Source organism: Ostrea edulis, chromosome 10 (assembly GCF_947568905.1).
Source record: "Ostrea edulis chromosome 10, xbOstEdul1.1, whole genome shotgun sequence".
NCBI classification, from domain to species: domain Eukaryota; kingdom Metazoa; phylum Mollusca; class Bivalvia; order Ostreida; family Ostreidae; genus Ostrea; species Ostrea edulis.
The window spans coordinates 12,094,436-12,118,956 of record NC_079173.1 but is presented as its reverse complement, the minus strand read 5'-3'; the positions used below and the strand labels follow the sequence as shown (position 1 = coordinate 12,118,956).

Here is a 24,521-nt window from a genome sequence, read left to right as displayed (position 1 = left end):
TTGATGTATAAGACTTTAATAATCCACAAAATATACAAATGTGTAAACATAGCGGAAACATTTTCTAATGCACGTATGAAAGTAACACCAGTACCGTGCGCGACGTCATACCTTTTCACTAGTACTCAGTTGACCGTTAAGGCCTATGGACCTCTTGTTTGTATAGAATTATGCCTCGTTCACACGAGGAATTTAATTCGCATTAAATATTACCGCCGTGTGAATGGGAAGTATAAGATTTAATGCGCATCCGTACGAACGAGGCATTAGATTTCATACCCATATTCCTATACAGAGAAGGGAAACAAATGTTTGACATTGAATCAGCTTGACAAATCCAGTTATACCTGACATATGAGCATAATGAATGTATTCCCCAAGGCCGACCAGGGTAGATTTGTGATGTGAACCCATTGACTGAATTAATTTAATGTGCTTAGTGATTTGTAATGATGCTCATTTACATATTTCTTCTATTAAATTTCAATATTTAGTGCAGTGAAAGATGAAATCAAATTCATCTTCAATTTCTTGATTGAGTGTCTCAAAATTTAAATTATCTATTATGCCAGTTCATTCCCTGGTGTCTTCCAAATTAAATATCAAAACAGCCTGGCTGTGGGAAATAACTGTGAATTAGTTTTGTTAATTGCATTTTACAAATTACAAATTTACAAATTAATAAGTTCATTCATTCTTTACTTCCTCCATGTGGAGATATTGCAATATAAGTTAATATACAATTACATATACATGAATATTACATTTTGAACATTTTCCCCGAACTTTCCAGTCTCGTGGGGATTCGGGTTTGAATAGGTCCTCAGTAAACCTTGCTTGTCGTAATGGGGCGGTCCTTCGGATGAGATCGCAAAAAGCGAGGCCCCGTGTCACAGCAAAGATCTTTCCCTGCTCAAAGGCCGTAAGCGCCGATCATAGGCCTAAATTTTGCTGCCCTTCACCGGCAATAGTGACGCATCCATATGAGTGAGAGATTCTTGAGCGGGACATTAACCACAATACAACCAATCTACAGCTTGATAAAGGCAAACACTCAATTTCAGGTGATTTATGAAAACCCCAAATTTCACTTCCACAAGGAATAACATTTCCCACGTATCAAATGAATTGACATCGGGTTTCTGCATTGAACTCAAACTTCAGGATAGTAAAGTTCAAGCCAAAGAACGCATGTTGACCTTGTTCAGCTAGTTTCTTAAGTAACATTGAAGGATGAGGTGAAACAACTATTAGAGACGGCCCCCTTTCCATGGTCAATAAAAGTAATTCTACTGTACAAAAGTTAAAATTTTATACATAGACGCCACAGACAATGGTTCCTAGTTTTAGTTGTTCCCTTTGTTTTTTTTTGTTTTTTGTTGTTTTTTTTTTGTCATGAGGAATGTCGAAATATCAATTGAATTTTAAATCCCATATAAGCAGTTTTCGTCATGGTACTTCATGAAGAAAGTTAAACAAAGTGGACAGGTCTAAACACACAGGATAACGTTCACTTTAGGAATATGAATAGATCTCGTTCTTTCCCCGTTTACAAAGCACGTGACATCATTTAATTGTGTTATATTTTTATGTAAATGGAAGCTATTCATGATTTTCACTGAATACATACATGCTGCATATGTGATCAACATATTTTGATGCATATTATTTATTCGTTGTGATGAAAAGTGATGATATTGCTAATACATGTACCTAAACACGTGATCAAAAGCACATCCGGTCATAGATACCGCCGCTGAAAAAGAAATTCAGTATAATTCTTATAGATCAAATAGTTATTTTGGACTAAATACGGAAAATTATAAGTAAAACTGTTAACCGTCAACATACGTTTCGTTCAAACCCTATATTATATTGTGATGTACTAAAACATATGTCACAAGTTCTCACCAAAAAAGAATAAATAAATAAAGACACCCCTTCTCCGTTTCTCAGGCCCTAGATCGAATTTGCCTTGAAGAAAAAAAAAATTATTATAGATATCGGGGCTCGTATAATTATTTATCAAAATACCTTGATTATAAAAAGCACTCGTGCTGTGAAAATACATGTATAACTATGTAGTATAGTCTTTATGTTTAGGTTTTGTTTTACGGTACTTTATTACTATGAGTAATATGCCCATTAGTTACATAGCATATATATAAAATCCAAGGCACACTATTTAGCCCACACAATATACATAGCATATAATGACAAGAGTGAATTACATATACTTACCAAAACAAAAAACAAACAAAAACAAGAGGCCCATGGGCCACATCGCTCACCTGAGTCACCTTGGTCCATATCAGAAGACTTTCTATATATATTTGCATGTAAAACCGTAGTCCTTATCATGGCCCCAATCTACCCCTGGAGGCCATAGTTTTCGCAAACTTGAATCTACACTATGTCAGAAAATTTTCTTGTAAATGTGAACTTCTTTGGCCCAATGGTTCACGAGAAGAAGATATTTGAAGATTTTTTGCTATATATTTGTATGTAAAACTTTGATCCCCCCTTGTGGCCCCATCCTACCCCCAGGGGCCATGATTTGAACAAACTTGAATCTGCACTGTATCAGAAAGCTTTCATGTAAATATCAGCTTTTCTGGCTCAGTGGTTCTTGAAAAGAAGATTTTTTTAAAAAAATTCCTATATATTTGTATGTAAAACTTTGATCCCCTATTGTGGCCCCATCCTACAACAGGGGGCCATGATTTGAACAAACTTAGCTCTGCTCTATGTTAGGAAGCTGTTCATTTGAATATCAGCTTTTCAGACTCAGTGGTTCTTGAGAAGAAGATTCTAAAAGAATGTCCCTATATATTTGTATGAAAAACTTTGATCCCCCCTTGTAGCCCCATCCTACCCCAGGGGCCATGATTTGAACAAACTTGAATCTGCACTATGTCAGAAAGCTTTCATGTAAATATTAGCTTTTCTGGCTTAGTGGTTCTTGAGAAGAAGATTTTTAAAGATTTTTCATATATATTTGTATGTAAAACTTTGATCCCCTATTGTGGCCCCATCTGACCCCCAGGGGCCAGGATTTTAACAATTTAGAATCTGTACTATATATCAGAAAGCTTTCATATAAATCTCAGCTTTTCTGGCTTAGTGGTTCTGGGAAGAAGATTTTTAAAGATTTTTTCTATATATTTGTATGTAAAACTTTGACCCCCTATTGTGGCCCCATCTGACCCCCGGGGGCCATGATCTTAGCAATTTATAATCTGCACTATATCAGGAAGCTTTCATATAAATCTCAGCTTTTCTGGTTCAGTGGTTCTTGAGAAGAAGATTTTAAAAGATTATTCCTATAAATTTGTATGTAAAACTTTGATGCCCCCCTTGAGGCCCCATTCAATCCCCGGGGTCCATGATTTTAACGAACTTGAATCTGCACTATATCAAAAAAAAAACAAAACAAAAAAAATAAAACACATCTTTGACCCCCTATTGTGGCCCCATCCGACCCCTGGGGGCCATGATTTTAACAATTTAGAATCTGTATTATATAAGGAAGCTTTCATATAAATCTCAGCTTTTCTGGCTCAGTGGTTCTTGAGAAGAAGATTTTTAAAGATTTTCCCTATATATTTGTATGTAAAACTTTGATCCCCTATTGTGGCCCCATCCGACCCCTGGGGGCCATGATTTTAACAATTTAGAATTTGCATTATATAAGGAAGCTTTCATATAAATCTCAGCTTTTCTGGCTCAGTGGTTCTTCAGAAGAAGATTTTTAAAGATTTTTCCTATATATTTGTATGTAAAACTTTGATCCCCTATTGTGGCCCCATCCGACCCCTGGGGGCCATGATTTTAACAATTTAGAATTTGCATTATATAAGGAAGCTTTCATATAAATCTCAGCTTTTCTGGCTCAGTGGTTCTTCAGAAGAAGATTTTTAAAGATTTTCCCTATATATTTGTATGTAAAACTTTGACCCCCTATTGTGGCCCCATCCGACCCCCGGGGGCCATGATTTTAACAATTTAGAATCTGCACTACCTAATAAAGCTTATCTATAAATTTCATCTTTTCTGGCCCAGTGGTTCTTGAGAAGAAGATTTTTTAATGACCCTACCCTATTTTTACCTTTTCTTGATTATCTCCCCTTGGAAGGTGGCCTGGCCCTTTATTTTAACAATTTAGAATTCCCTTTACCTAAGGATGTTTTGTGCCAACTTTGGTTGAAATTGGCCCAGTGGTTGTTGAGAAGAAGTTGAAAATGTGAAAAGTTTACAGACGGACAGACGGACGGACAGACAGACGGACGGACAGACGGACGGACGGACGGACGCCGGAGTACGGGTGATCAGAAAAGCTCACTTGAGCTTTCAGCTCAGGTGAGCTAAAAAGCAATGCTTACAAATACAAATAAAAAAAAAGAAGGAAGAAGATCTTGGTTAAGATTTAAGGAGTCTCTAAGTATTTCAGCTTTCTCTAGGATTTTCCCTAAAGTACTTAATTCACTGACATTTCCTGTAGGCAATGATTGTAGAAGATTATATACATAGTTGGCCTATACCAATACTACTTTGTAATATGTTATTTCCTATACTCATCAGAAAGAAATCATTTCAAAATAAAGTGGTACTCATCTTCAATCTCCAAATGACGAAAATTACATAATCTGTGCTCTCAAGGAGGATGAGTGAATCTCCCCTTCTCAATCATTAATAGATGTTCGCTAAGTCTATATTTTGCAGTTAACTGAATATACTTGACTGGGATTGGATGAAAAACAAAAGCATCGCAATCTTGTTGGAAACAATCAGTTATTCTTTGTTTGCAAATGTTTAAAACTAGTTTTTATTTGTAATGTTTTGATAGTACCAAGCTTCTACAAACCCTAATGAAAGTAGTACATTTTTAACCCCAAGTAACCAATTATATTTTGAACAATGACATGTTTCAATTCTCTCAAGCATATCTTGATAAATACTATTCATTATACAGTTCTCTGATTCCAGCAATGTTAACCAAGATTTTATAATGCGCATTTTTCTTTGAATGGAAAGTGACAAACGACCTTTAAAGGGGCATGGACACGAATTGAGCTGAATTTTTTTTCCAATTTTAATGTCTAGAATGCTTGATTAAGGTAGTTCTAATGATCAGCAAAAATTTGAATGTCGGTTGTCGAGGTATATGGGAGATACAGAGCTGGCAATTCTTTGTTATGTAAACTAGGCTCGTGCCATGTTTTGTTTACATAGGTTAATAATGCTTCTTTTGTGAGGATCCGGGTTAGAATAGGTTCCAAATTATCATCAATCATGACATCTGATGCTAGCCTGGAAATGGGTTTGGGATACACTCAGGCACCTGCCATCCTGGAAGTAAAAAAGCAATACAAATGAGGAAAATATACCATTTTTAACCCCTCCTAATTAAAAAAAAAATTCCCAGTATAATGACAGATATCAACTTTCAGCAAAATGCCTAACCTTTCCAACAAGGCCAAATTTGCAATAGGGTCCTTGATTCCTTTTCGAGATATTTTTCAACTTACCGTTTAAAGTGAAAGTAGAATTGCCCACCTAGAAGTCAAACTCTCATACATCTCACGGTCACAGTTTCGAATCCCCTAAAAAGGCACTGGATCAATGTAGAATGGTCACCTCCCTATATTAATACAGATATTAATAACAATGAAATTATTTAAATTCTATAAATACTCTTTTAACATATTTACATTTTAACCCTGGTCACTTTAGCTTCGTATTGGCAATTCGCCAGGTATATTGAGACTTTAACCTTATAGAAGAATTAAGAGCGTGTTTGATTACAACAAAACTGGATTCGGTTTTTGAATCTGGTTTCGTAAACCAACTGCTTGTAATCAAACGCTCAAACCGAAACTGGATTTTAGCAAGATGGCTGTCAGTAATGTAGAATGCTATCCATGGCTCGAGTTTTTGTTTGAGGATGAAGGAATTGACCTTTATACGTATTTTCTGACAGATGTAAGGAGGGACAAACCACGAATTGAAGACTATATTGAAAAAACTGTTCCTTTGTATAATGTTGACGACTTCAGATCTATTTTTCGGATCAGTAGAGGACTGTTTGAAGACTTGTTAATTCGTTTAGGAGGAAAACTGGCATTTAAACACCCACGCTACGGGGGAAGGGAAGCCATAAAAACAGAGAAAATTGCCCTTGTTGGACTATATTATATGGCTTGCCTAGAGACAATCAGGAAAATTGCAGAAAAATTTAACATTTCTGAGTACTCCGTTTTAACGACCTGTGATTTATTTCTTCTTTTTATTGAATGTTAACCCTAGCTAACGTGTAAATGCGTTTCCATAACCAGTACACATGTATTTACAGGGAACGTCTAGACCATGTGCGTCTTGCTTTGGTTTTCCGTCTGTTTGGTAATTATATAGGTAAAACTGTCCCAAAATAGCATTCTGTTGTTGACATTTGCACGTACGCAAACTATCTAACAATCTATAAGGATTAACAAATAACAAAACTTCAATAATGAAATGACAAAACTTACGGAACTTTATCGGCCGCCATCTTGAAACCAAAAAATCCAGCCTCAGAGCAGGATTCGCGGTTTCTCGAATCTGGTTCCGGTTTTTGCAGAAACAAACGACACGGTTTACGAATCCGGTTTCGGTTTGCTTGTAATCAAACGCGCTCTTAGTGGTCTGTTCTCTGATTTCCTGTAAATTTCTTCCTCATTTAGGATGAAGGTTCATCCACCATTGTTCAGGCGTTTGAGTATTACACTGTACTATTATTGAAATTGATATCAAAAGGACACAGTTTACTTTGGGATTTTACTCATAACGCGAAGAAAAAGGTAAATAGCATTTAAGGAAATTAAGTTTTCTTAACAAATTACTCTACTAATTGATTTTCTCAGGTTTGAAAGAAAAAAATTGTAAAAGGGGAGCACAGGCTACATGTACTCGACAAAGTATATCAACAAAGACATATAATATGTACGAAGGAATGTGGCACATACTTTTAAGTAAAATTCTGTTGTTTTTTATTATTATGGCGTCGAGCTTTGCTCGAACGGCATCTAGTCAGCGTGTACGACTGAATCAGCTGAAAAGTTTACGCGACCGAAGGTGTCAGACTATCGATGCTTCCGCGGAAAAATCCCGCGCTTTTTGTAATGACGTATGAATATCTGTACTGTTTAATGATTTACGACATTTTAAAGTTGTTAATGAGAAACAAATGAAAATTATCACATTGATTTACTTTAACATATAAAAACTTTCACAAAAAATAAAAACAAATCAAATAAAAATTCCAATTTCAATGCGAACTACATTTGCAAAGTCACGTGATGTCTGAAACGATAGCGTGTCTAGACGAAAGATAGCGTGGGTTTTGTTTGTAAACATTGCGTGCTGTTGGCGAAATTTAAACTGAGAAATAGTATATCGCGGATTATTTATGGTCATTACATTTTAGGGTAGGTAATGTTTATTTGACTGTAGCATTCTCAGTAGGGTATTAACGCATCTGTAGGTTTGCAAATCATTGGTCAACTCGGTATATAAACAATGTTATTGTAAACAAACCAAGCGCGGAAGCATTCATTATTATAAGGCTTTCAAGTAAAGGTTTTTGTGGAGGTAAAAGTTACTGAATTAACAAATTTTTTTTTTTAATCTGACTAGATTTTCACCTCTTGAGATGCTAGCAGTGATATATACTACAAATGGTCCATAGTTGTTTACATTGTTGCACATATTTCTTATTAAAATTTTGGTTTAAAACTTATTTCTTGTTTTTATTATGTTATCAACAAGTACATGCAATGCTGCCCTTTACAACTATTAAAAGGAGAGTTCTCACAACAGTTGACTTTTTCACTAAATATCTTAATGCACAAATTTTCAGTTCTTTGTGAATTACATCTGTGCCAAGGATTGTAGAGTACTCCCTTGGCTAGCAAAGATGTGTGAATAATTGAGAGCAATGGTTGATCACAAAAATCTTCATTATTTAATAACATTAGATATTATAAATAATCCTTTGAAAAATATTCTGAAGAAATGAATGGAATTGTAAAAAAATATATCTGTAATTGAATTTTTGTGTGAAAAGAGCTACTGTACAGATGTATTAGAAGCATTATTCCTGTATGAAGGATAAATATTCTTGGTATTGCTTGAATTCAAAGCTGTATGTGTGTTTTTAATACATGTACAGCTAATCTTCGTTATCGGGAATATGTAAATAGAGTTGCCAGTCCAAACCACTTCTTTTTTGTGTGTGTGTTATCCTTGTTATCGCAAATCCTTGGATATCTCAAATTTAATTTCAGTCCTGTTGAATTTGCAATAACAAGGTGTGACTGTAGTCAATGGCATCAAAATATTCACAGGTAGAAGACTCTCCATGGAGATTTATATAAAGCTATATCTACTCTGTGTACATACAATAAGGGATGAAGCATTGATAAACTGGACAGTACATAGTTTCATTATAATCTTTGCTTTCTTAGCACGACGCCATTGTGGCCCCTCAGGCCTTTGATACGGGTTATTGTTTTTGTTTCAATCATTTGGATTATTGCTGTTATTGTTCCTTTTTTTAACAAATTAAAATCCTAGAAATTTTGCATGAAAAAGAACAAAATATAAAATGTTTTAAAGTTTATAAAATTGTTAAAATGTTGAATGTGTCTATATGATACTAATGGATTCCACTTTGCATGTAAGGTAAACAATGAGAATATATGAATATAATTATTTGTTTAGAAAATCAGATTCAGAATCGTCAACTTATTTCTGATAATGATATCTACACGTATAGATAACTAAATACAATTTAGTGTACTGGTAAATAAATTACATATACATGTATACTGTATGAATCGAATACACTCTGTCTAAAGTACATGACGTTGAAGGCGTGTTTATGTTCCAAAAACAGCGGATAATACATTCGAATCACGTGATATCGTCTTTTGTATAGAACGATAGAACGAACCCAATATCGACAGGAAGAGAAATCAAACCCATTTTAGGCCTCCTACAACCATTACAAAAACGATCATGATTCGATATCGACACGATACCGTAGATATCGACAGAAAGAAGAATCATTTCTATTTCAGTTCTACCACTACGTTGAAAACGATCGTGATTCGATATCGACACGATATCGTCGATATCGACAGGAAGAGAGATCAATCCTAGTTTAGTCTTCAACCATTACAGAAACGATATTTATGTTCCGTTAGCCTCAGCTTACCTTGCCAAGTAGACTAGGCTTGTTTTTTGGCATGACAGGCAGAACCAGTAACACAGTGTTGAATTGAAAAAATGTCATTTATTAATAAAATGACGAAAATGAAACTTGACAAAATAATGGGGGTCAGAAAAGACTAGAAAACATTGGTAAACGTCTTTGGATAAGTATTATGCAATCTGACCCCCCAGCAAAACTAACATAAAAATATATGGGGGCCAAAATCATTGGCAACTAAAGATTATCTTTAGGTAAGTATTATGCAATCTGACCACCAACATACATCACATAAAATTATAAGAGAATCAACTAATCTGTTATCTAAACAACACAACCTGCCTGTCCACAAAAAAGGTGGGTAATGTAAAAACTACATGCCACAAATCCAATAGCATATTGGATCCACCCACCCGATATTGATTCGATATCGAAGAGAAATCCTTTCTATTTTAGTTCTAACACTACATTAAGAAAAACGATCGTGATTCGATATCGATACGATATTGACAAGATTGATGGATTGAATATTATTTTACGTCCCTCTCGAGAATATTTCACTCTTATAGAGACGTCACCATTGCCGGTTGCAAAATTTAGGCCTATGCTTGCGGTTATGGCTATTGAGCAGGGAGGGATCCTTATCGTGCCACACTTGCTGTGACACGGAACCTCGGTTTTTGCGGTCTCATCCGAAGGTCCGCCCCATTTAGTCACCTCTTACGACAAGCTAGGGGATACTGAGGATCTATTGATATTGACAAGAAGAGAAATCAATCTTATATTAGTCTTCATACAGCCATTACAAAAAACGATCATGATTCAGTATCGACACAATCGTCAGTAAAGGTATGTGATTATTAGAGTATCGATATCGGTACGTTATCATGTTTGTGTTTGTCGATATCGTATCTACATCGTGTCTTGGACATAACTCAACAAGGTTGACTACATCACCTAATAAAGATAGCAAACTGCTTGAAAGTAAAGCAGAATAACAAGTTATTGACCGATGTGTACAGGACGTTGTTACGCGGAAAAGCGGACTGAAGGCGGATATATTTCCCAATCTTCAGTCAATAACAATTTTATTACATATTCTTTAAAATCCTCTGTACCTCCATTTCTAGAAGGACAAGTTCAATTACATTTAGGTCCATCATCATTTGTTAAATAATCATCACATATGAGTGGAAGGTTTTCTGACTTAATCAGTAGAAGTTCGGGTATTCTTAGTAGAAATTGTCAAAATATGTAATAATGGTATTTAATTTCTTCTAAATACAATCTTGGTAATTAATTACTTTGACTGTTATAGAAATCAGAATGCTATTTTGCTAGATCGTGAGGGAGGGTGGTGGTGGTGCTGAATAATTATTCGTTATACTTTTCAGTTATACTACTTGACTACTTAATTTACGAGAACTTAAAACCATAATTGCTACACGTCGATGGACTTATCGATAGAGTGAACTACATAGTGCAATGTTTACAAGGAATGGCAGTTATACCGATGAATATATGATTACATGTATATGCATCAGAAAATATCACGAAAATGAAGTATTCGTCACGAGTTCGTATTATGAAATTTCACGGAGACAGAGTCCAAACAACAAAAACCGGGTCGACAGTTCTTTCTACTTGGGATATACTTATAGTTTTAGGTCACCTGAATCACACAACTGACTCCATGCAATCAGTTTACGTTCGTAGTTTGTTGTGCGTAAACTCATTATCAAATTTTAATAACTTAAGGAGGTATGCTACACCAGAAAAATTTGATATGGATGAATAGTGGAGGATGTGCACAACAATATTGTGAATTTGAAATTGCATTACGTTCGTAGTTTGTTGTGCGTAAACTCATTATTAAATTTCAATAACTTAAGGAGGTATGCTACACCAGAAAAATTTGATATGGATGAATAGTGGAGGATGTGCACAACAATATTGTGAATTTGAAATTGCATTACGTTCGTAGTTTGTTGTGCGTAAACTCATTATTAAATTTCAATAACTTAAGGAGGTATGCTACACCAGAAAAAATTGATATGGATGAATAGTGGAGGATGTGCACAACAATATTGTGAATTTGAAATTGCATTACGTTCGTAGTTTGTTGTGTGTAAACTCATTATTAAATTTCAATAACTTAAGGAGGTATGCTACACCAGAAAAATTTGATATGGATGAATAGTGGAGGATGTGCACAACAATATTGTGAATTTGAAATTGCATTACGTTCGTAGTTTGTTGTGCGTAAACTCATTATTAAATTTCAATAACTTAAGGAGGTATGCTACACCAGAAAAATTTGATATGGATGAATAGTGGAGGATGTGCACAACAATATTGTGAATTTGAAATTGCATTACGTTCGTAGTTTGTTGTGCGTAAACTCATTATTAAATTTCAATAACTTAAGGAGGTATGCTACACCAGAAAAATTTGATATGGATGAATAGTGGAGGATGTGCACAACAATATTGTGAATTTGAAATTGCATTACGTTCGTAGTTTGTTGTGCGTAAACTCATTATTAAATTTCAATAACTTAAGGAGGTATGCTACACCAGAAAAATTTGATATGGATGAATAGTGGAGGATGTGCACAACAATATTGTGAATTTGAAAATTTTCAAATTTACTTTATCTAGTCAAAAAAATGCTAAAAGGAAGTCAGCCATTATGACGATGTAGATTACCTCCTTAATGGGATTGGGCAACATGCTTACCGGTAATATACATTCTTAATATAGTATCCATTTAATATAATTGCAGATTACATGTACTTTTAAAATAGTTTGGTAAGAGTAATACATTTTGCACAAGTTCAAAAAGTTTCTTATTGGTGTCAAAATCAACATCAGGATTTCCAAATGATAAAATATTTGTGAATACGCGTGTATCAATGTCAGCCATTTCTTTTTTATTATGGGGAAGTTCATATCTATTATTATTATAAGCAGGACATTAAACAAAATGATGATTTGCATCCTCACAGGGTTCTCCTACTTTGAAAATACACTACCAGTATTAATACGAAATGTGGATGTAGACATAAAAAATATGAATTTCAAGGCCCCCACTGTAAACTAACGGACATTTACCATCAATCGTTTACAGAAACACCAATTTAATGTAAAACTTGTACGGTACCAATTTTGATGCACCAGATGTGCATTTCGACAAATAATGTCTCTTCAGTGATGCTCAACCGAAACGTTTGAAGTCCGAAATAACAATGAAGTGTTAGAGCTATTATAGGGAAAAACAATGTGCCAAAAAAAGTGGAGTCAAATTCGTCTAAGGATAAGAGCTATGCGTGAGGGAGATAATCCTTAATTTTGAAATGAATTTCTAAATTTTATAACAGCAATTAAATATAAATCCGTATTTTCGAGATAGTAACGAAGTACTTAGCTACTGGGCTGTAGAGACCCTCGGGGACTAACAGTCCACCAGCAGAGGCTTCAACCCACTGCAATTCATCTGACACTTACCATCAATCGTTTACAGAAATACCAATTCAATAAATAAAGATTCTCATAATTTAAGTGTGCTTACCAGTATTTCTTTGAAAATATATTTTTTCTTACAAAAACCTCATCACTTATTTTTACAGAACAACGCCACATACTGTCAATTTAATACACTGCGTCTCTGTTTTTCAGATTGGAAATGAAGAAAAAGGCGAGGCGGATCATAATCTGCAGTATCTCGGTGTTTATCTTGATTTATTTAATGTGCACACCATTTCGTGGAAAACGATACAATACGCAAGAAACTTCTTACAAACTTGTTCAGGCATATATAAAAACAGGGATCATTAAAACTGTTCCCTTGGGTCCCATAACGTGTGCTGATCAAGGCGAAAATGTGTTTCTGCTCATCATGGTACCCAGTGCCGTTTCAAATTTTGAACAAAGAGTCGCAATTCGGAAATCGTGGGGAAACATTTCAAATATCCACCCAGGAGTTCAAGTGAGATTTCTCTTAGGAAGGAGTGAAACTCCGGCTCTGCAAGATTTAGTGCAAACTGAGCAGTTTATATACAATGATATTATAACGAAAGATATACTTGAAACATACGAAAATCTGACAAGGAAATCGATTGCTATATTGCACTGGGTCGTTTCATATTGTAAACGAGTTCGTTATCTCTTGAAGATAGACGATGATATGTTCCTAAATCTCCCAAGACTTTTAAAACACTTGACGAAAGATAAACCAACAAATTCAATACTCGGATGCAAGGTCAGACATTCCTCACCCTTTCGGTTTTCATATTCTAAGTGGTATGTTTCGTGGGATCAATACAAGGAAAAAGAATATCCGGAATACATATCCGGAACCGCCTACCTGATCTCCGGAGATATTGTAACCAAGCTCTACCGAGCCACGCAGGACGTGCCTTATTTCATGTTTGAAGATGTTTTCGTAACTGGCTTGTGTCGGGAACACATCGGAGCTATTGCGACAGAGCACCCCGAATTCAGCTGTGGTTACCGTGACCGTGGTCCCTGTGGTGCTAACTTTAGATACAGAGTCACTGGTCATCATTACAGTCCGTCCGAAGTAACCCGAATGTGGGTAGAACTGCAGGACAGGTGGTCAGACTGCCGGTTGATTGACTTCTCTTTTGTGTACGTCTTGGTGGATACCCTTAAATGGATTTTCCTGTAATGCTAAAAAATGTGTTCATTATACCCGGTATTCATTTAATTAGAATATTGCATTCCACCGATAAAATGATCTCGTAAATATGACAGGAAATACTAGTATTGCACTTGAGAGAAAATTATTTTCTTATAACAGGAAAACAAACTCTTACATGTACAGTAAATAAATGAGGCAATTTTTGTATATATACGAGCTGATAGAGTGGCATACCAGTGCTTGTCTCAGGCTATTTTTATGTCCCCGTAATCTTAGATTCAGGGGCATTTAGAGTATTGGTCTGTATGTCTGTCTGACATCTAGTGTGACCGCAAAAACTTTAACCTTGACCATAACTTTTGAATGGGTGATTACAGGGTTTTCATATTTCATACGCATATTCCTTGTGACAAGACCTTTCTTTTGGTATCATATTTTTAACCTTCAACTTTGAGTTTTACCTACTTTTGAAAAACTTTATCCTTGGTCCAACTTTTGAATGGGTAGTGACAGGACTTCACATGTGTGTCCCTTTTGACCAGACCTTTATTTATCTAACGTTTTTGTTTGACCTCATGACATTGAACTGGGAGTTTGACCTTACTACTTTTGGGAAAAACCCCGCCAACTTTGGCCATAAATGGTTCGTTATAGGGATTTCATATGTGTATTCCATATTATACGACCTTTCTATGGGTACCTTAATCACTTTCCTGCCACACGGGACATCAGTGTTTCACAAACACATATTCTTTGAATATGTTATTGAATTTTTTTTTTTTAATTTCATTTTGATAAAAAAAAAATCATGACGTGGTTGAAAGTGTTTACTGAACGTGATGTATTTCAAAACGTGAAGTATGTGCGAGTGCATTTAATGTCTATTTTCATAACCAATTTAGCATAGGGATCCAAAATAAAAATGATGTAGTTTCCTCTAGACACTGTTTTTAATTAGCTTACAGTGCGGTTTTGTGTCATCTAAGTCACTCATGTGACCCATTGCTATAGGTTTTTGTACGTTGTGGTTTTAGCTGCAGATCTATAGCCCCCTGGAAAAATATTGGGACAGACCAGAGAGCTACAGATTCACACCTTATAAAACCTTATAAAACCTTTTCGGTGCAGAAAAAATGCATACGTTTGAGGCCTTATATCGCTGTATTCTTGCATCGCCGTCTCAAACAATTATTCAAAAAAATCCTAACATCTTTGTAATGAACATGTTTTTTTTTTTATTTCTGCGAGACAAGTGCCCAGACTTGAAGACCATGAACTGAGAATAGACTTAAGTCTAAATTTCAAATCCAGCTAACTTTTGAAATAGTTTCCATGAAAATTTTTCAGTATATGTTTGCATTTGATGTTCTCATAAACCTGTAGTTTATTAAACATCTGTACTGACTAGATAAATCTTAAGATATAAGTAATCAAAAATTTTACTCAAGTCTATTCTCAGTTTATGGTCCAGAGGCCAGGATTTCTGTGTCCATTATTATCGTGTAAAGGCTATATGGAATATTACTTTCTGGTATGTTTAAGGTGATACGAATAAAATATCCGTAATTTGGTAGAAAACATCGGTGATATCCTTTTTTCATCATCATAACATCAAGGAAGAATAACGTACTTTCATCTGATTCCATCGTAAATTTCAATGAAGGACTCAGAACGTTAAGAATGAGAAAACGTTTATTAGATCATCTTCACTTTTGTCCCAGATATTAAGTAGTTGTCTAAATAGCGTTGCCATGATTTTAAATAAAAGTTTTACTGGAAAATTTCTCCAACAATAGAAGACATTTTTTCTTCTAAAATCCAAATTGATTGGCGCATATTTCGTCCTTATCTCCTTGCCGTTTGTTTGTAAACCATTTTATCAAAATGCCTAGAATTAACTGTAGATTTTAAGAACAAAATCCTTTGGAAATCCATCATGTAAACGAGTATGCAATTGATTAAAAAGAACAGTTTTATGCATTTTCACGAAATGGTTTTAAAAATCAGAGAATGACATTCCACAAAGATAATCGTTTACTGCTAGGCGCTTTCTTCTTGTTTCCATGGTTACAATATTATTTTTGTAAAATATCTGAAGACGAAATAAAAGCTTTTAATGTGTTTTACTGGATGTGTTGCCGTTTTTTATTTTATTTATACAGTACCTGGCCATAAGTGAGTCATCATTTTATTTTTTTTACTATATACATGTACTTCATTTGAAAAAAAGCAAACACGTGTATTGCAACGTTTTTTGTAGCTCATTTTTATAAAATGCAGAACTGTTTGTATTTTCTACATATAATTTTAAAATACGTTTATCTGTACGCGTTGTGGTGATAATCACCCATCAAATGTGAAATTGAAACTTTACGGCACAAATTTGTTTTAAAAAATTGTAGCATTTTGAGGTTAGAAATTTTCATCCTTGATGATTTCATAAATTATTCTCAATGACCTATTTATCACAACTTGCTTGCATCATAAGATAAGAAAATTTTAAAGATTTTGCATAATTAAGTGGCAGACGAAACACGAGATATTTCCAACAAAGAGCAACTTGTTTTATGCATTCGATGGGTTGATAAAAATTTTACCGCTCATAAAGATTTATTAGGAATGTACTGTCTTTCTGACATTGGGGCTAATTCAATAACCCTAGCAATTAAAGATGCCCTTTTGAGGTTCGATCTGCCTATCAACAAAGTACGAGGCCAGTGTTATGACATGGCTGGTTCAAAGACAGGTGTTGCAACACAAATTCATGCACTTGAACCCAGAGCCCTTTACATACACTGTTATGGTCATGCTCTTAACCTAGCTTGCAGTGATTCTATTAAGGGATGTAAGTTGCTTAGAGATACCCTGGACATAGCAAAGGATATAACAAAGATGATTAAAGAATCTCCAAGAAGAGAGATGATTTTCAATACATTAAAAAATGCCCAAAAATCTAGAGAAAAGTCAGCGGGAATAATGGTTTTGTGTCCCACAAGATGGACAATAAAAGCCGACACATTTTTGAGCATTTTGTCGAACTATGAAATTCTAAGAAATGTTTGGGATGAAAGCCTCCAATACGTGTGTGAGGTAGAAATGAGAAACAAAATTAGGGCAGTGGCTGCTTATATATGCAGGTTTGGGTGTTTACTGAGTGAAAATCTTTTACGTTATAGTGATAATTTGGCAAGGGCTCTGCAGGCTCCAAATCTCTCGGCAAGTGATGGTCAAAAATGGCATCAACGACAATGAGTGCTTTGCAAAGTCTCTGAGATGAGACAATCCTCACTTAGTTTTACGAGGAAGTTGTTGAAAATGCAAAACAGATGAACATCGATGATCCTGTTCTTCCTAGAAAACGCAAAATTCGTTGTAAACTTGATGATGGGACAGCAGCACATACTTTTTCATCGTGTGCAGATATGTATAGGAAAGATTTCTATGAGGCATTAGATCTGCATTTAGCTGACAAATCTTAGATTTGACCAACCAGGTTACAAAGCTTATGTTAATCTTGAAAACTTCGTAATTAAGGCTTGCACAGGTCAAACGTTTGAAGAAGATTATTATTCAATTTCGTCACGACCCTATATGATACAGATTTGAAGCCAAGGGACATTTACTGCCAGCTTATAATGTTAAAGACTGTTTTGCCAAAAGACTTTACCCCCGATATACCAAGTGTGGTTGAATTTTTCAAACATTCAAATGAAAAAAGTCTGTTTGCCGAGATCCTCAAAATTCTCAAACTAATTTTGGTACTTCCTGCAACTCCTGCACCTTCCTGCGCTCATTCAGCGTTTTGAGAAGATTGAAAACATCACTGAGATCAACAATGACCAAATACGAACAAATAATTTGCTTTTATTGCATGTTCATAAAAATGAGACTGATGAACTGAATCCAGAAAAAATAGTTGAGGAGTTCGTAAGTGAAAGTGAACACAGACTGGCGAGTTTTGGGAAGTTTACCGAGTACTAAATACCTTATGACTCAGAAATGATTGATAACAAAATGATAAAGATATAAACAAAAACAAAAAAAGATTTTAAAAAATCCTTAACATCCCCCCTCCAAAAAAAAACAACAAACAAACAAAACTTAAAATTAAAGTTGAGGGGTTTTCTGGGAAACTAATTAGATTCTATGTACATAATTAGATTTATGTACATGACGTACACCTCAATGCTTGCACATATATATGCAGTTATCTTTTTACTAATGGTTTTGTCGATATCACTTTTTAGTCGTAAATTACTTTGGTGTGGTGCCCCCAAAGTGAAATTGCTTCCTACGGGCCTGCCAATACACAGGAGCACAGAGCACCGTGCAAAACATTTACATTTAGTAATGGGATGCTTACTCCTCCTAGGCACCTGATCCCACCTCTGATGTGTCCAGGGGTCCGTGTTTGCCCAACTATCTATTTTGTATTGCTTATAGGAGTTATGAGATTGATCACTGTTCGTTATCTTCACCTTGCATTTACGCTGTTTACTTTTTGACATGAATCATTTCTGATGCTAGTAGTTTGTAACCCTTGCTAGCTATATAAAGCAAAATAACTTTGTCCACTTAATAAAATTTATCTTTTACACTGTTGTTCTATTTCTACAAATGATCCACGGGGTGAAAACTTCACTCAAGCTGTTTCTTTGCATTGTAATATATTTTACTTGTGATAAATTTCAAAAATCCATTTTTCACGTTAAATTATTTACATATATATATGTATTTACGGTTTAAAACATTTAGGATATGGTAGGAGTGTAAATGTCAGCAATTTTTGCCTAAATTTTTTGTTTTGTCATTTTGTTTAATGTTAGAATAATTATATTTACTACATGTATTAGCGCGCAGTAGAATTGTGCATTCCGGAACTGTTCATTTTTATCGGTTCCGTTTTTAGTGTTTATTTACGCATTGTCGAGCATGTGCATTGAAATAACGTACAGCTAACGTAATGCACAACGTGCGATATCCACTTTTGGGGTTTTCTTTTGTTTACATTAGTCATAACTTTCTAGAAGTTTGGTCAGAGAGAGAACAAGGTAATTTGATGTCTTATTATATGAGTTTATTGTTAAAGGACACATCTCGTGTTTTCAAAGTATACAGAATTATATGCATTTTGTCTTCCTTATGCTTATAGAAATTAATTGTAATAGTTCGTTCACTGAAGTATTGCGATAATTAGCCACAATATGGACTTAAATCTAAGCCCTGATTTCAAAAAGCCTAGTTAATTAGATAGGTAGTCACGTGGTACAGTGACGTCATATGCGACCTTCGTCAATCAACTTGTTGTAATAGTAGTGTTAGATATTTTTGAAAACTCGGGTTTTAGGGGCCTAATTTATTTACCATGGATAACATTTATTTCGATGTTGACAAATTTCCCGAGTCTTATATCTTTTAGCCACCAGTGCATACAAATAGCGACCCAAATGTAGCGAGGAAAGCGAGTATGAAATCTGCGTAAATTTGCGAGTAAATAATGTTTACATGGGATCACTGTCTAAACACTATTTGGTAATGCCATTTCTGTAAACAACTGTAATTAGCGTTGTTGCTTTTCTAAAATAAACAGAGCAATTATTATTAAATTTATTTTTGGAGAAGTTAGATAGGCCTAAATTATAATACGATTACGTACATGTAGCATTGACAACTAGGCCTACCGTCACGGGTGCATTTCGGGGGAAAAAAAATAATAAAAATGATCAAAGTTATTGTGAAAATCACAATACTTTTAAATTATATTATTCAAGCTCAATTTTATTAATCATTATTTTTTGTTATCTACACATTGTTACTTAGGAAGTGGGAGCGCGGCGTGCTGTTGTTGTAAACACGTACGCGTTCCTTTAAAAAAAAAAAAAATGAAAGCATTATAATTCAATTCAAAGTTGGGAAATATCATATTTTATTATTTATAATTGAAAGTTCTATTATCTTTTATCTTTAAATTTCTTTTTTAAAACTACCAGTTGGTAGACACTGCTAGCAAAGCTCTGCCTATATGGTGTTACAAGGTGAAGGTCAGTTGGTGCGAGTGTGTATTGAATTTGAGAGCAGAACGGAAAGCATATGCGGTAGGCCTATATGTAACAGTGCGAAGCTTCGATAGAACCATTTTCTCGCAGTTTATATACGTCTTTGTCCAAGAGCTTGTTTGAAAAAGTATAGGGACAAATTCTACTGGGTTTTTTTTATGGCAAAGTCGTTGTGCCAACAAAAAATATTCACGTCTTGTCCCTCATACCTTCCTTCGAAAATTGAAAAAAAACACAGTCCAAATCATCTCTACTGACAGCAAGTACACCCTTAAACGGCACACAACACCCCAATGCAGTGTTATTTACAAGCCGTTAATGTGATAATTGTTTGTTTGTCAATTAAATCTAATCTGTTTATGAAATGGCTAACAAATGTTTTCAAATCTTCTCGCTCGAGGTCGCATATGACGTCACAGATAATGGCGCGTAAAATATCGAAGAAAATATGCATATCGCAAGATTTGAATTTCATCGCAATCAAACTCGAAAACTACGCAAACTGTTTCTTTTAAAACACATGTAAAGTAGTTTTAGGCATGAAATGAATTAATTTTGCTGAAAAAATTAAAAAGTTTAAAAACACGAGATGTGTCCTTTAAAGCTGACATGAATTAATAAATATAGTATAATTCTATATGTCCGCCATATTTCTTTGCTAATCCGCCATATTAGTTGGATATTCTATTGTTATATGTATCAGGGTTCGCATGGTATATAAGGGGACTATTTTGCTACGCTTCATTTCACATCAGTGTCTTCGATTTACCTGTGCGGGTAGCTTCGACAGGTAACACGTGCATCTCCGATACTAATTTATAGGACATCAAGAAGAAATGAAATCACGTTTTGAAACACCATGCAGTGCTCAAAATTACAATAAACATATCGTACAGTAGTAAATCATTCTAAAAGCTTTGGATAAATAAATATAGAATGCCTTTTCTTTACGTGAATGTGCGTACATTTGCAATAAATATGTCAAAACTATACAAAAACGCGGAGAAATAATTCATCTATTATCTAGATCTATTGATGAAACGGAATAAGCAAAGGGTATAAAATCTATACCATTCACACTTACTTCAAGCAAAATGCAAATACATAAATGCTACTGTACGTATAAAGAAGACATGGTCATGTACGCTCGTCATGAAAAAGCATCGAATGCGGATGACTATTTACCTGGGTCTACTCGTAATATCTGTAAAGGACCGAGGATGTACAAATGTGCGTGTACACTTGTCGAAAATACTCAAAGTAGTAGTAAAACTCCCTTTATTAGCATAATCCATGAAACAAAACGATACACTCCATTTGTATTCCAACAGTAAACAACATTGTCCATTGTACAGACTGCGACACACTTAGCCCGTGCCGATCAGCTATCTTCAATCAGGGGAAGTATCAGAGTAGAATAGTTACCCTGTATTGTGCATGAATCCTTATACTGTATGATTTACTTATCAGAGTATTGCAGATTTATAAATCAGGATATCATTTAGGCACATAAATCCTTTGTGCAAAGATAATTTGCATATACAACACTGCATGAGTGTATGGAGAGAGAGAGAGAGAGAGAGAGAGAGAGAGAGAGAGAGAGAGATTCAAACGATGATCTTGTAATAATCGCGCTCTTATTAAGACAAATGATATCGTTAATTCAATATAAGAGAACAGTAACTCAATATTGCTCTCATTAATTGATAATACAGATTTATTTGATTCATTTAAAGCACGCAATAATTAAAAATTAAACATATCTTTAAATAATGTTATTTTCAATTACTTCATTTTATGCTAATTCGGCGCTCAATAGATCTTATATATCTATGCCATTTTGCTTTATTACATTCTGCGTTGAACTCGACGCAAATTGTAGTAATGCAAAATGTAATAATTGAGAGTTTATCATATGCGTAGTTATCAAGCACATAGAATTGTTTTTTTATTTAAACATATTTTATTGAGAAGCTCAACAGGATTGGGCAACAGGCATAGCCTATGTAGGCCCTCCCCCAAATACAAAGGTCAAGTACAAAGTACTTAGAATCAAGGGGAGGGGACAAGAGTGTCTGTCCCCCACTTTTGATAACAATATCCATATTTTTTTCTAATGTTTTCCGCCACACTCAACAATTTTTCAGTTATCTGGTGGCACCCAGTTTTTGTTGGTGGAAGAGAGAAACCAGATACAATGTACCTGGGAAGAGACCACCGACCTTCCGAAAGTAAACTGGGAAACTTTCTCACCAATCGGCGCGAGCGGGTTTCGAACCCGCGCCGACAGAAGTGAGAGGCCGTTATTTTGTAATGCAAGTAAAAAATATATTGGGTGACAACCCCCCCCCCCCCAAACTTGACCCCAGCTTGAAAGTTCTGATATAATAGTAGAAGACACACACCACCACCAATTAAGAAAATGAAGATATTATGAGGCACTCATAGTAGAGGACTGTAATCACCCCCATCCCACCCCCAACGATGGAAGAAAATGAAGTGTAGGGGGAAATTATTGAGGCAGTCAAAGTAAAAGACTCTTTTAACCCTTCACCCCCACTTTAGGACTTTGAACATCGGATAAAACATCTTGGTTTGTTTGGGTTTTTTGTTTTATTTTATTGCTGTTTTCGTTCATCTTTTTTAATTATTATTTTGAATGGCAAGAAATTTTGAAGAATCCAATTTTCCATTTTTTTTTTCATCTTGTTTCTCGCCCCCCCCCCCCCCCCCCCCCCCCCCCCCCCATGAAAAATGACGATACATGTCTGGTTATTACATGTACATTTTACTTTTCAACACATACATGCATACTAATTGTATGGTGTAGAATTGCACCCTTTACAAGTTTTCCTTCATTTACAGTGTAAGGAATGGTAAACCAAAATCACAAAACATAATGCATAAAGGCCAAGATAGTTTTAAGCGTAGGAACTTCATTCACGAATACATAAATACATGTATTCAGAAAAATCGCATGCATGCATTGCAGGACTATAGCATGTGTGTTTTAACGTTTCTGTAACATACCATAATGATTATTTTCATTTCGTAGATCTGGCGCAATGGATATATTCTGAAAATAGACATACCGCTGTACGTCGAAATTTCATATCCAAATGTATTCGATAAGATGTTAGTATTCATAAATCAGTAAAATTCGTGTTGAGGTTTTATTTGATATGATGCAGTGTCAATCTACTGTAATGCATTAGTAGGATATGCAAAAGGCAAGAGTATAAACATTTTCTAGTATCGATATCTATATGATCACGAAAAAACATCATATAATTTGTATCCGGATTCATATGCCGATTTAGATATCAATAAAAACAAAGCTGCATAGTTTGGGGGAGGGGGTTCTAATGAGTCTGATGAAATTAAAAGAAGGAACCCCACATTTGCATTCAAACTAGATGTACTTCAAAATTAATTCATTTCTGCTCTGACTGAAAGCATGATTCTAAATTCGGGAACGAATCTTGCATACAAAATAATTAATAGGGGAACACATAAATTCGAGCTCCTTTGGAATTTAATGAAATGCAAATATGCTCCTTTCTTTCAACACGAATTGATATGTTGTTTCAGGCACGTATACAGGGGGTTGGGGTGAGCAGGGAGGCTGGGCTGGTCTGCTCTCCCCACTTTTTGACAATTTACTTTTTCCCGTTATTCTAACATACAAAGTCAGTATTTTCTACATGCAGTTTAAACTGGTATATATATATTTTTTGAATTTGTAATGAATTCAATTATAAGCATCAACTCCTGTAAGTTTTTAATATATTGTCAATAACAAATTTTTAAATAGCTGGAATTTTTGAATGCTTGTAAGCTTACCATTATATCAGTGATCAATTTTCTTTCCTTCTGTGAAATGATATTGTACATCGATGTAGGACAGTCTCTCTCTCTCTCTATCTCTCTCTCTCTCTCCTGTTCAATCAATGAATATGGACATACAGAGACCGTAAATAATTATGTGGTTTCCAATGAAACAATAAAACTATATTTTCGTTTATACATTTCCTTTTATATGTGTCTTTGTGTAATCAACTGTTTATTATGGATTACAAATGTAATACCCGCATTTTTAAACAGATGTATATTTTCGATCATTATTCCCTTATTTGTATATCCAAATTTGTATATGATCATCGATAAATTTTGAATTGAGCACGCAATATATCCAACCAGATGCTCAATGTATATGATTAGATTCCCGGTTTCTATCAACTGCAAAACTTCGACCAGACAAGCATTCAATGCAGGAAAATTTTTCGACTCTGACATCTCCCCTGATTGAAGACACCCTATTTGGCACGGGTGAAGTGTGTCGCAGTCTGTATAATAGAATGACAACGTGTTGTAAAGTTCTAACGAGATACAAATGGAGTTTATCATTTTGTTTCGTGGATTTATCAGAATAAAGAGAATCTAATATTTTCGGTAAGTGCACATCTCCGATACCTGTTGAATAGACGTCCGTATTTGATACGGTGTTTTTTGTGGCGAATATGCCATGTGCATTAGATATTATGCATATGGCATGG

At 34.9% G+C, this 24,521-nt stretch overlaps 1 protein-coding gene and 1 long non-coding RNA gene across 17 annotated transcripts in view; one reads left to right on the top strand and one right to left on the bottom strand.

The window, feature by feature from the left end:
- Positions 1 to 24,521, top strand: part of LOC125666818 (beta-1,3-galactosyltransferase 1-like) — a 104,536-nt gene that overhangs the window by 65,590 nt on the left and 14,425 nt on the right. For 11 of the 16 annotated variants that reach the window (XR_008799329.1, XR_008799330.1, XR_007366923.2 and 8 more), the window contains one exon: positions 12,925 to 18,960. The exons of 3 other annotated variants lie outside the window; for them this stretch is intronic. Coding sequence is in view for 1 of the 13 variants with exons in the window: in XM_056151946.1 (XP_056007921.1) it covers positions 12,932 to 13,936 (1,005 nt within the window). In the remaining 12 variants the exon portion in view is untranslated. Of the gene's footprint in view, positions 1 to 6,719; positions 6,837 to 12,924; positions 18,961 to 24,521 lie in introns of those variants that run through there. 2 more of the 16 variants (XM_048900114.2, XM_056151946.1) reach the window with 2 other exon arrangements.
- On the bottom strand, positions 912 to 8,528 carry LOC130050940 (uncharacterized). The gene is made up of 3 exons (XR_008799331.1): positions 6,528 to 8,528; positions 5,529 to 5,641; positions 912 to 5,349 (listed from the first exon to the last, which is right to left on the bottom strand). It is a non-coding gene; the product is annotated as an uncharacterized LOC130050940 (long non-coding RNA).